Genomic DNA, 14,518 nt, shown 5'->3' with positions numbered 1-14,518 from the left:
GGTAGAAATCTATCCACTAGTGCTAAAAAGGGAAAACATGTTAAGTTTTAATAAAAACAAACAAAAAAAAACTTACCAACATCAAAATCATCTTTATAAACCTGTGGGAAGGGCATGGACTTTGGAGGCAGTGGGTAGCTGCCCTTGGTCCCTGTGGTGAGAGTGGTGAGCGTGAAGAGTTCGTCCTCCTGCAGCTCCAGGGTGAAAGTGCCGCCGCTGTCGAGAAGCTGGAAAATGAAAATGCAGAGGTCAAGGCCAGGTGCTTTGGCTCATCTCATTTGGGCAAAATCAACTTTTTGAAAAGTCAACTTAAAGGAAAGCCAGACTCACTTCTGCTAAAACTTCATAACCACTCAGGAAGGCCACACCCAAAATCAAGGCCTTGAGATATTTTTCTTTAAGTTATTTAGAAGACCTTATAAAATTATACTTTGTAGATAGGATTTTAAAAGAATTTCTCTTGAAAGTGACATTAAAGATGTGGAGAAAAAAAAAACCAAAACAAAAGAATTTCCCTCCATGGAGGAAGCAAGACTAGATGACACCAAAATTTCTATTTGTCTATTCTTTGCTATTACACTGTAAGCTCCTCAGAACCCATGTATATTCAAATCACATAAATAAGAGATCTGCTTACTTACTTTTTAGGACTTTACTAAGGGAGAAAAATGCAAAAAAAAAAAACAAAAAAAAAAAAAACCCTTCACTGATGACTCATCTGTTAATCAGAGAAAACCTTTAATTATTAAGAAAAAAAGGATCTGGGGCGCCTGGGTGGCTCAGTGGTTTAAGCCTCTGCCTTCAGCTCAGGTCATGATCTCAGAGTCCAGGGATTGAGCCCGCATTTGGCTCTCTGCTCAGTGGAAAGCCTGCTTCCCCCCCTTCTCTCTGCCTGCCTCTCTGCCTACTTGTGATCTCTGCCTGTCAAATAAATAAATAAACTCTTAAAAAAAAAAAAAAAAGGTCCTACTTTTGACATGTTCAATATACATTTCAATTAGCAAGTTAGGTTTATGTCACATTTATGCTTTTGGCAGCTTACTTCGCCACAAAATGAGGGGGGGAAATACATACCTCCTAAGGTTGCTGCAGGATTTAACAACAAACTGTTTACAAACTGCTTCACTCAGTGCATGACCTTCCCTAGAGAAACACTCCCTATATGGAGGTGTCCTGTGCTGCATGCGGACCTCTGAAGACACCAGAATGCTTTGCATAATTAACGTAGGCATTACATGTATGCCCATTTCAGGAAATATGAGGGTTTTTTTTTTCTACTTTGACTTCAAAGGGCTTATACCATATCTTTGCTTTAATAATAACTTATTGGTCAGATCCATGAAATACCTAATACCACATTCTGGTTCAGGTAATAACCCAAATGATACTATTTTTCCTGTGAGGAAAATTGATTTTAACATGCTATATCTATCAATTTGTTGTGCAAAAAGCAAACTGCTCTTTTTTTTAGAATTTAATGCAGAAATGGTGTTCAATCATTGATAGTGACTAGTTAATTCAGAAAACATTAATAATTTCCAGGAAAAGTAGATTTGTGTCAATTAGGTGAAGTAATGTGTTCACTTGGACCAATTCACATTCTTTGAAATGTTTCCTGAGGAACTACCATGTGCTAATAAGTATGATGGTAGGGACCCAGAGTAAAAAGCTAAATGAAGCAGGGCCCCAGTCCTCAAAGGGCCCAATGTAGTGGCAAAAGTGTTTAACTAGGTAAGCACCTTCTCCTATGGTGCTATGCTGGTGGCTGTGAGCTGGGACCGGTGGGGAAAGCTTCAGCGGAAGCAGCACCTGAGCTGAGTCTTGAAGGACAACAAAGACATGAGGAGAAGGCATTCTAGGAGGAGGAAGAAGCAAATACAAAGTCACAGAGGGGAGTAAAGTGGCACACCGTGCTCTGAAAAGGGCAAGAAGTTTGGTCTGTGAGTACAGGCCATGTTAGTAGAACAGGCATCAAGAAAGGAAAGCCATCTTTTATCTTATGAGGTGGTCACAAGAGTCGTGTGCAATGCTCAGGGATGTGAACTCACAAGAAAAATCACTGAGAGACTTTGAGCAATCGAGTGACAAAACTTGGATCTGCATTTTAGACACATCATTGTGGCAGCAATGTGATGGGTGGCTGGAGGCTGGAAAAACAGGAAAGAGTTTCCAAAATCCAGGAACGGAAATAAGCAGTAGCAGTGGGAATGGAGAATGAGGACTGCGCAAGAAGAACATGTCAGTGATAGAATGCTCTGGACTTGACCGATGGTGGTATACAAAGATAGGGTGGATGGGAAAGATGGTCTCAGATAAGACTCAATTTTCTGATTTGGGCAGCCAAGGGATGGCGGTACCATTTACCACAACAAACTAAATGCTAAGACCAAACACACCTATATTCCATTATGCCTTGGGGAGGACTTCTATTTAAAAAAACAAAAACAAAAACAGCTGGGGACACCTTTAGCTCTATTATACTTCAGTTATAAAATCAATTATAAAATTGAAATTTCTTAATTCATTAATTAAATATCTGTCCTCTTTTACTAGTTGCAAAGCTCAAAATACAGGAATTTATTTTATAAACTACCCATAGAGAATCCAGTTGTTTAAAAAGAAATCTCGTAGATGGTCTTCCAAGCTTTGTATACCACACCTGTAGCTCTGGTATTTCACTCTGAGGAAAAAACACACACAAAAAGGCATGGTTGAGTGGTTCATCATATCTTCTGAGGCTTTCCAAAATTAATACCAGCAAGAATGAACCCCTGATAATGTGCAGTCTATTCCTATTTGCCAAAGAGGAAATCTTTGGCAAATCTTAAATAGTTCATGTTCTGAAAGTAGGAAGATATTGTTCAAGCAAATACTTTATTTCTTATAAATAGCACAGACTTTTGGCAAATGTTTAGATAAAAATATTTTAGTGCCTTTTATACCTGTGTAAAACACTTTTTAGGAATTTTCTAGTATTAAAAACAATTTTTATGCAATTAGTAGTCAGAAAAAGCACAGTATTTTCTGTGTTCAAAATTAACAACAGGTAGAAACAGCAAGAATCTGGTGTCTTTTTATGTTGTTGGGCTTTTTGTACAGAGTAATAAAAAGATGAATGCTTGAAAGTTCCTTAGACTACTGATGCTTCTACCAACAAGAACAATTTTGTTAAGACTTTTGTTCTTCAAAGTGACAGAGAGTTTTAGCCACAGGGAGTTTTGCCTCTTAGGCTTCTGTACTGTTTGACTAAGACCATTCAGCAGATAGAAGACACCAGTGCCTATATCCATTCATATGCAAACACTTAATAGCTCCTAATAGAAGACTTCACTTATAAACTGCTAGCCTGTGAAAAAATATATAACTTCTCAAATCAAAACCAAAATAAAAGTCCCACATACTTACAAAGGACCCTTTAAGAACAAAGGTAGCAAACTGATGTGACACATTGAAGTAAGGCAGAAAGGGCCGTATACACTTAGAATGTCTATGGCTCTAGGAGGAAAAAAAAAATCATGTAAGTTATCCAAATGATATACGAGCCACCTTAGGAAAAGAAAATTTAACATTCATTGCCCTAAGATTAACAAAAATGGCACATATTGGGTGATAAATATGAGTTTATTTCAAATTTCTAAAGACTTTTTTTCTAATATAACCTACACTGAAAGTCTACTGTGGATGCCTCGTCAAAGTAAAGCTCGATGGCATTTCGACTGAATTAAACTGAATCCATGGCTAAACTACAGAGTTATTTTGTGGCACACAGATTAATTTTTACATTATAATTCTTTTCCAAGTAACATACATCAAATAAAACACAAATACTTGTATGTTTTCACTGAAAAGGCATCTCATCTAAATAGAACCTTCCTATACAACTAAAGTCAGTACGTACGTATAACAAATAGTTCTCACACTGACATCATTTTTTACTAAACAGTCACAGATTGGGATCAAAAGAATTATGAGACATAATCCCTACTTCAGGGAATTCAACGATCCCAGAGCACTTAAGCAAAAGGTTCTGGGCCAGGCTTCATGGACAGTAAAAAAATTATAATTGTAGTTAGAGATTGTGACACCTCATCTTCAGTAAATGATGTACAACTAGAGAAAAAATCGAAAAGATAGAGGTAATTTGCACAATGCTATCACATAGCTTGCCTGGATCGATATCTATAGATCACCTCACCCAGCAACAGAGATGCACAAGCAACATTCACCAAGGAACACTATATTCTTAGCCATAAAAGAACTTTTAATACATTCCAAAAGATTCAAATCACACAATGTATGTTGTCTGTCCACAAGATAAATTAAATCAGAGATAAATAATAGAAAAACCTCTAGAAAAACTCCAAAATGTTTAGAAACTAATTAACAAATTTCTAAATAATCCATGTCTCAAAGAATAAGTAGAAATAAAAAGGGAAATGAAGAATTTTGAGTTTATCAAAATAAAAATACAATGTACGATTTGTGGGATGCCACAAAAGCAGTACTGAGAAGCAAATTTATAGCACTGAACACTGATAAGAGAAGAAGGATGTGAGACTTCAGCTTCCACCTGGAGATCCTAGGACAAGAAGAGCAAATTTAAAAACCAAAGTAAGCAGAAGGAAAACATTAAAGATCAAAGGAGAAATCAATTAAACAAAACCCAGAAAAATGAGAGAATAATTAAGAAACCACAAGCTGATTCTTTGAGATCAATAAAACTGAGTAATTTCTAGCTGGACTAGTCAGGAAATCAAGACAGAAAGAAAGAAAACACAATTTGCCTTTGTCAACAGTAAGAAAGGTGACATCAGTAGAAATTCTATAGATATATGCAGAATAATAGGGACTAACACCAATAACTTTATGTCCAAAAATTGAATGAAACTGAAAAAATTTGTGAAAGACACAAAAACCAGGGGCACCTAGGTGGTTCAGTTATACACCGAATTCTTGATTTCAGCTCAGATCATGATCTCAGGGTTGTGAGACTGAGCCCCATATCAGGCTCCACACTGGGTATGGCACCTGCCCTCTCCCTCTGTCCCATTCCTACCTCCCTCCCACTCAAGAAAGAAAGAAAGAAAGAAAGAAAAAAAAGAAAGAAAGAAAAAGAAAGAGAAAGATACAAAAACCCAAAGCTTACTGAAAAAGATACAGATAACCCAAATAGCCCTGAGGGCTGTACTGGGAAATTATGGTCAACCCTGAAGCTTTGCTCAAACATGAAGTAAAGCTACTACAAAGTTGTACACTGCCTGCTTGAGCACTGACATATACCACATGCACACAGAGCCTACCAGCCAAGGCCAGGAGACTTGCTAGCTCCAAACATAAGGAAACCTCTGTACAGTCATGTGCTGACCACTAAGGTAACTAAGCAGAGGCTTCGGGGCCACATATAATAAAGCTGACAAAGTACAGAATTTGTTCAAGAAAGTCACTAAGCAAATAAAAAGCAACAACAATAAAGAATAACAACCACAATTGCTAGACAGGGGAGATATCTGACCTCCAGAGTTGCCACAATATATTATGTAATATGTCTAATATTCAACAAATAATTATGAGATTTGAAAACAAAACAAACAAACAACAACAACAACAAAAAGGAAAGCGGCCCATACACAGAATAAAAGCAGTCAACAGAAACCATGTCTGATAAAGCCCAGGCATTGCTTGCCACATATTAGACTTACTAGACAAAGACATTAAACTGGGTATTTAAATACATTCAAAGGAAACCACATCTAAAAAACTGAAATAGAGTTGTACTTCCAGAATGACAGTTTAGGAGCTCCATGAAGCTGTGTCCCTTAAAACTGGTGAAAAATATTTTTTTAAATGGAAATGATTCAGAGTTCCTTGGTGGCTCAGTCAGTTAAGCAACCAACTCTTGATTTTGGTTCAGGTCACGATCTCAGGGTCCTGAGAGCAAGTTCCATATTGGGCTCCATGCTCAACACAGAGTCTGCTTGAGATTCTTTCTCCCTATTCCTACCACTCTGTTCCTCCCCCAACATCCTCTCTCTCTGTCTCAAATAAATAAATAAATAAACATAATCTTTAAAAGAAAATGGAAATGATCCTATGGGCATGCAACAAATAAACATTTATTCAAGAAAATCTACAAAAACTCAGTAAAAAGAATAAGAACCTGTGACATTTAAACCACGATCTATTCTGTCCCTGTCCCTCTCTTACCCAAGCGGAAGAAAAATGCATGCTGAGTAGGTGCAGCCAAAAACAGAGGGCTCCCTCCTCCCAAATCGCAGCTGAAGGCTACAGTAGCTTACTGGGGGAAGCAGGAGGTCAGCGTTTCTCACCACCCACCCCGGGTCAGATATCTGAGGTCAAGGTTAAGTAGCAGCAAGTATGGCTAGGAAGCTGAGGGCTCCCTTCCTCTGCCCAGCTCCCATTGACTGGTTCACCTTGGAATACTGAGATTAATGGGGTCCCAAACCTCCATCTATCAACCTGTGCTCCTAAATCAGAGGTGTTATTAAGAGAGAAACAAGAGATCTTCAGTAAGATTAAAAGTGGATTCTTCATCAGAAATAACAAAAAGTAACACATTCAAAATGCTCAAAAAAAAAAAAAAAAATCCAATGTCAATCAAGAATCCTATATCCAGCAAAATTCTTCAAAAAATGAAGGCAAAATGTACTTCCACATTTAAAAAAACTGAGAGAATGTGTTGATACCAGACACAACGGTCATAAAATATCAAAATGAGAATTTCAAGCTGAAAGTAAATGATCACACACAGTAATTCAAATCCACAAACAAAAGTATAGGCAAATATAATTAGTAATTATAAAAGATAGCAAAAATGCCTATTCCTTCTTTCTTCCCATAACTGATTTTAAAAGCAACGACATAAAATAATATGTAAATAATCATATTGTTGGCCTTATAAAATATAGAAATGTGATACAACTGCCAATAATAGCATAAAATAGCCAGGTGAGGAAAAAACTGTATTAGAATAAGGAAATGTTACCAAATAATAACTCAAATCCACAGGAATAAATAAAAACAACCAAAAATAGTAAGTAAAAATAACATAAATATTATAAATACATAATTTCTCTCCTTTATTCTCTCAGATTTTTTAGAAGACTTAAAATTATATATTAAGTTGTAATTATAACAGGTCTTGTTAGGTTTATAACAGATAGAGGTTTAACATATATAATAACAACAAAAAGTGGGAGAGAGAATAAAGCTATATAGGAATAATGTTTCTTTTTTTCTTTTTTTTAAAGATTTTATTTATTTATTTGACAAAAAGCATAAGCAGGGGGAGCAGCAGTCAGAAGGAGAAGAAGAAGCAGGCTCTCTGTCAAGCAGGAAGCCCACTGCAGGGCTCAATTCCAGGACCCTGGACTCACGACCCAAGTTGAAGGCAGATGCTTAACCGACTGAGCCACCCAGGTAACCCAGGAATAATGTTTTTATATCTCACTAGAATTCAGGTAATATGAATCTGGAGTAGATTCAATTAAGTCAAGATATACAACCCTAGAACCACCACAAAATAAATAACTCACTAAAATACAGTGGAAAAAATTAAAGGAATTAAAATGTTCTATCAGAGAATATTCACTTAATGCAGAAGACAGTAAAGAAAGAATAGATAAAGAACAAAATGAGACATACAGAAAAAAAGTTGACATATAAATCCAACTATATCAATATTAACATTAAATATGTATGGAATAAACAACTCAATCAACTAATTACATAACAACCAATTACATTTTTAAAAGCAAGATCTAACTATATGCTGTCAAAAGAAGACATATTTTAGATTCAAAGATATAAACAGATGGAAAGTAAACGGAGGGAAAAACATATATTAACAGAAACCACAAGAATAACTAAAGTAACAATAAACAGACTTTAAAACAAACAAAAAATTGTTACTAAGGTAGAGACATTTTATAATTATATAAAGATAAATCCATCAGAAAATATAAAAATTATAAACACATATGCACCTAATAAGAAGGACTCTAAATACATAAAACAGAATAAGAGAAAAAAGGCCAGATGACTCAACAATAGTAGTTAAAGACTTCAATTAGCTGCTATCAACAACAGAGAGAACAAGGAAACAGAAGACTTGAATGCTATAAACCAATAAGATCTCACAAACAGCTACAGAATAGAATAACAATAACAGAACATACATTCTCCTCAAGTACATATGTAATGCTCTCCAGGATAGATCAAATACAAGGAAATAAAATACAACTCCATAAATTTAAAAGGATTAAAATCAAAGCATATTCTCCAATCTTAATAGAATGAAATTAAAAATCAATAACAAAAAATTGCAAAAGCTCATAAAAATGTACCAATCAAATAATTCCCTCCTAAATAAGCAATGGGTCAAAGAAAAAATCACAAAAGAAATTAGAAAATAAAATGAACAATAATGAAAATATAACAGAATTGGGGTGTCTGGGTGGCTCAGTCATTAAGCGTCTGCCTTTGGCTCAGGCCATGATGGTCCTGGGACTGAGCCCCATATCAGGCTTGCTGCTCAGGAGGAAGCCTGCTTTCCCTCTCCCACTCCCTCTGCTTGTGTTCCTGCTCTTGCTGTCTCTCTCCGTCAAATTAAAAAAATAAAATTAAAAAAAAAAATAACAGAATAAAAATGAAAATACAACATAACAAAACTTAAAGAGATACAATACAGCTGAAGTACCACTTACAGAGTAATTCATAACTATCAATACCCACATAAAGAAAAAGAAATACCTCTATGCTAAGCGAAGTAAATCAGTCAGAGAAAAGCAAATATCATACAATTTCACTCATACATGGAATTTAAAAAACAAAACAGGTGAAACATATGGGAATGGAAGGAAAAATAAAGTAAGATTAAAAAAAATAAAAAACAGAGGGAGGCAAACCATGAGAGACTATTCACTGTAGGAAACAAACAGAGGGATGTTGGAGGGGAGGTGGGATGGGCCTTTAGGAAGGCACTTGATGTAATGATGAGCACTGGGTGTTATATGCAACAGATGAATCACTAAATTCTACCCCTGAAATTAATAATACACTACATGTTAACTAAACTGAATTTAAATAAAAAATTTAAAGAAAGAAGTATCTCAAAAAATAACCTAATCTTCTACCTACAATCTTTAAAGAGCAAACTAAACTCAAAGTTAACAGAAGGGAATAAAGATTAGAGTGGAAATTACTGAAATAAAGAAGAAAACAGAAAAATCAACACAAGTTGTTTATTTGAGATGAACAAAACTGACAAACCTTTAGGTTTTCTAACCAAGAAAAAAAGGGAAGACAAATTACTAAAATCAGGAATGAAAGAGGAACATTCTACTAAACTTACAGAAGTTAAAACATAATACGTAAGAGAATACTATACATAAACATATGCAAACAAATTAGGTAACACAGATAAAAGAGACAAGTGCCCTGAAAAACACAAACTACCAAAGCTGACTCAAAAAGTAACATAAAATCTGAATATACCTATAAGAAGAGGTTGAATCCATAAACCAAAACTTTCTGGTAGGAAAATCACAAAATCAGATAGCTTCACTGATTAATTCTACCACACATATGAAGAATTAATACCAATCCTTCGCTAATTATCTTAAACAGAAGAGGAAGGAACATTTCCCAACTCAGTTTATGAGGTCAGTATTGGGTGAAATACATCAATCAGAGAAAGACAATTATCATAGGGTTTCACTCATATGTGGAATATAAATAATAGTGCAGAGAACAATGCGGGAAGGGAGGGAAAACGGAATGGGAAGAAATCAGAGAGGGAGACAAACCATGAGAGACTCTTGATTACAGGGAACAAACTGAGGGTTGCTGAAGGGGAGGTGGGTAGGGGGATGGCATTAATGGGTGATGGGCATTTAGGAGGGCACAGGATGTGATGAGCACTGGGTATTACATGCAACTAATAATCATTGAACATCATATCAAAACTAATGATATACTATATATTGGCTAACTGAATTTCAGTAAAAAAATAAAATAAAATATAAAAAACAAAGATGTTACAAGAAAAGAAAACTATGCACCAGTATTTCTTACAAATCTGGACACAAAAATCCTCAACAAAATACTAGCAAATCAAATCCAGCAACAAATAAGAAGGATTATACATGATGATGAAATGGAATTTATCCCAGAAATGCAAAGCTAGCTTAGCAGACAAAAATCAATCAATGTAATACACCATATAAATAAAATAAAAAACAAAACTACATGATCATGTCAATAGATCCAGAAAGTATTGGATAAAATCTAGTACCCTTTCATAATTAAAGCACGCCAAAAACTAGGAATAGAAGGGAAGTTCTTCAGTCATAAAAACTATTTACCAAAAAACCACAGCTAACATTACACTTAAGATTGAAATTGTTTCCCCTGAGATCAGGTACAGGATAAGAATGTACATTCTCACCATTTCTATTCCATATTTACTGAAGCACAATTAACCAAGGAAAAAAAGGAAAGGTATCTACATTGAAAAGAAAGAAGCAAAACTATCTCTATTTGCAGATGACATAATCTTGTATATAGAAAATCCTCTAAGAATCAACTAAAAAACTACTAGAACTAAGAAATAAGTTCAGAAAGCTTGTGGGATACAAGATCAGTATGTAAAAATTAATTTTATTTCTATATATTAGCAATGAAAAATCTAAAAATGCTATTAAAAACACAATTCATTGAGAGTTATGCTGAAATAATATTCAGAAATAGCAACTGTAACAAAAAGAAGGGCAAGACTTATACCCTGCAAACTATAAATATCTTTAAAAGAAGCAAAAATAGGGGTGCCTGGGTGGCTCAGTGGATTAAAGCCTCTGCTTTCGGCTCAGGTCATGATCTCAGGGTCCTGGGATCAAGCCCCGTATCGGGCACTCTGCTCAGCAGGGAGCCTGTTTTCCCTTCTCTCTCTCTGCCTGCCTCTCTGCATGTGATCTCTGTCAAATAAATAAATAAAATCTTTTAAAAAAAAAAAAAGGCAAAAATATAAATATATGAAAAGGCATCCATCTTCACACACTAGAAGATTTACTATTGTTATAATGGCAATACTCCCAAATGATCTACAAATTAAACATAATCTCTATCAAAACCCAAACTGGCCTCACTGCAGAAATTGACAAACCGATCCTAAAATATCTATGAAAATGCAAGGGAATAATAGCCACACAGCATTGAAAAAAAAAAAAAAACAAAGTTGGAGGATCCATGCTTCCTAACTTCAAAATAAAGAGCTCTAGTAATTAGGGCACCATAACGCTCCCATAAGGATAGATACAGAGGTCAATGCAATAGAATTGAGAGTCCAGGAAAAAATAAAAATAAAAAAGCTCATATTTATTGCCAACTGATTTTCAACAAGGAAGCCAAGACAATTCAATAAGGAATGAACAGTCAACATATGGTGTAGGAACAATGAGATGATACCCACCTGCAAATGATAAAGTTGGACACATATCTAACCCTCTATTAAAAAAATTAAATGGATCAAAGAACTAAATGTGAGAGCTAAAACTATAAAACTCTTAGAAGAAAGTATAGGTATAAATTTCATGACCTTGGATTAAGCAATAATTTCTTAAATATGACACAAAAACATACCAAAAAAAGAAAAATATATATATATTTGATTTCATCCAAATTTAAAACTTTTATACTTGAAATGACATCATTAAAAAGGGAAAAACAACTAATATAATATTGTATGTCAACTATACTGTAATTTTAAAATAAAGTTTAAGTTTTAAAAAGGAAGTGAAAAACCACCTACAGAATGGGAGAAAATGCCTGCAAGTCATACATCTGATAAGGGACTTTTACCTAGAATATGTGAAGAACTCTTACATTCCAATAATAAAAAAATAATAAAACTCTTACATTTCAATTTCAAACATCCCAATTTAAAAATGGGCAAAGGGTCTGTCTATATGGGCATTTCTCCAAAGAAGAAATACAGATGGCCAATACACACATGAAAGGATGCCCAACATCATTAGTCACTAGCAAAACATAAAACAAAACTAAAACTAAAATAAGATACCACTTCACGTCTCCAGAATGGCTATAACCAAGAGACAGGCAATAACAACTGATAACCAACTACCGTTGGTCAGGAAGATGAAAAGTTATTTCTATTTGCCAATCATTTACAAAGAAAATGCAATGGAATCCACAAAAAACTATACTAGAACTATAGGTGAGTTCAGTACTGCTGCAGAAAACAAGATCTTCATACAAAAATCTACTACATTACTATATACTAGTTACTACTTGAATGCAAAATTTAAAAACTACTATTTACAATAAAATTGAAAATGTGAAATACTTAGCCAAAATTTGATAAATGATATGAAATACCTGTACGTTGAAAACTATAAATACTATTCAGAGAAATTAAAGAAAACCTAAATAAACTTGAGGCTATGTCTTGCTAAAGGGCTGCAAGGCTTGATATTGTTCAAATATTAATTCTCCTTTACTTAATCTATAGATATCTGAGCAGGCTTTTTTTTTTTTTTTTGGTTGAAACTGATAAGCTGATTCTAAAATTCACATGGGAGGGGGCACCTTGGGTGGCTCAGTGGGTTAAGCCTCTGCCTTCAGCTCAGGTCATGATCCCAGGGTCCTGGGATGGAGCCCCGCATCGGGCTCTCTGCTCAGCAGGAAACCTGCTTCCCTTCCTCTCTCTCTGCCTGCCTCTCTGCCTACTTGTGATCTCCATCTGTCTAATAAATAAATAAAGATCTTTTAAAAATGAAAAAATAAAAAAGTAATAAAATAAAATTCACATGGAAGTACAAGCAACCTAGAAGAGCCACAACAACTTTGGAAAAGAACAAATCTGAAGAGCAAACACTACCTATTTCTAGGAACTGTTTTATACACACACATACACACACACACAGAGAGTAATCATAGTAGTGGTGTAAAGATATGTAAATATGTCAAAGAAATAGAACAGAGTCCAGAAATAATCCTACATATACTAACTGATTTTCTACAAAGGTGCAAAGGCAATGCAATAGGAAATATAGACTTTCCAGCAAATGGTGCTAGAAGAGACAGAGACCCATATGCAAAAACTTCTCGGATACCACAGCAAAAGCATGTTCCATGAAAGTACAAACGAATAAACTGGACTTCATAAAAATTAAAAACTCCTGCTCCTCCACAGACACTGTTAACAAAATGAAAAGAAAAGCTACAGACTGGGAAATTATCTTTACAAACCATGTATCTGTGACTGACCCAGAATATGTAACACATTAAGAACTCTCAAAATCCAACAATAAGAAAAAGTCAATAAAAAATAGGCAAAAGAACACACACTTCACCAAAGAAGACACATGAAGCCCAAGCACATGAAAAGCTCAACATCATCAGTCATTAGGGATACGCAAGCTGAAGCCAAAAATAAAGTGCTATATCATATATACTACGAGCTGCAATTTTTATAACTGATCACAGCAAGTGTTCACAATGATAAAGAAAAACTAGAACTCCAATCATGCTGCTGATGGAGATTTAAAACAGGAAAACTGTTTTGGAGAAGAGTTTGGCAGCTTCCTAAAAAGCTAAACAGAAGCATATCATTTATTATCCAGCCAATCCATTCCTATGTCTTTACCCAAAAGAAAAGACATAGATTCCCATGGAAAGCCTGTGCACAAATGTTCCTAGCTTTCTGTGTAGTAGCCAGAAAGTAGAAACAAGCCAAACATCTACCCACACGTGCACAGATAAACAAAAAATCTATGGTGTGTCCTTACAATGGAATACTACTTAGCAACAGGTGTATCACAATGTGGATGAATCTTAAAATAATTACCCTGAGTGAAAGCAGCAAGACAAAAAACTACATACTGAATTGGTTCCATGGCGACAAAACTCTAGAAAATGTGAACTAATCTATAGTGCCAAAAAGTAATAATCAGGGAAGTCACAGGGTTGGAGGAAAAGCGGGACGGAGGGAATATTTAACAAGGGACATGAGTACTCTTTGGGGGGTTTATCTAGATTGTGACGATGGTTTATTGAGCATTTACCTATTGTAAGTCATAAAATTGTGCACGTTAATTATGTGTTTGAAGTGAACCAGAATATGCCACCAAAGAATAGGCCACGTTGGTATAAATATTATTTAAAGTTAAAGGTATTTGAGATTCAAAATATGCCACGACAAAGTCTTCTCTGAGCTTCCCTTAGTTTACTCAGAGCAGCAACTTCTGGGAAGTAAGACTGCCACAAATGGATCTACTCTGTAGGATGGATTTACTCCCAGGAAGGAAAATGGGAATAAAACCTACCCCCAAATCCCTTCTACAGAGGGTTTTTTCCAGCCCTGAAGAGGGAAGACTGCTCTCCAGTATAGACATACAGTGTCACAATCATTCTTGTTTGTTCTCCTGAAAACCCACTTATCTTCCCAAAAAGTCATTTATTTTCCATTAAGTGCCCTTTCTCC

The 14,518-nt window shown here is 35.1% G+C and overlaps 1 protein-coding gene across 4 annotated transcripts in view; it reads right to left on the bottom strand.

Moving 5' to 3' along the window:
* The window catches only part of GALC (galactosylceramidase), a 66,332-nt gene that overhangs the window by 11,919 nt on the left and 39,895 nt on the right, over positions 1-14,518 (bottom strand). For all 4 annotated transcript variants that reach the window (XM_045071598.1, XM_045071603.1, XM_045071591.1 and 1 more), the window contains exons 11-13: positions 3,406-3,495; positions 2,594-2,680; positions 77-227 (exon numbers count right to left, since the gene is read on the bottom strand). In XM_045071598.1, the coding sequence (XP_044927533.1) occupies positions 77-227; positions 2,594-2,680; positions 3,406-3,495 (328 nt within the window). The remainder of the gene's footprint in view (positions 1-76; positions 228-2,593; positions 2,681-3,405; positions 3,496-14,518) is intronic.

Source organism: Mustela putorius, unplaced genomic scaffold, assembly GCF_011764305.1.
Source record: "Mustela putorius furo isolate JIRA1106 unplaced genomic scaffold, ASM1176430v1.1 tig00000129_pilon_pilon_pilon, whole genome shotgun sequence".
Lineage (NCBI taxonomy): Eukaryota > Metazoa > Chordata > Mammalia > Carnivora > Mustelidae > Mustela > Mustela putorius.
The sequence above is the reverse complement of the archived record's forward strand: the minus strand, read 5'-3'. Positions and strand labels throughout refer to the sequence as shown.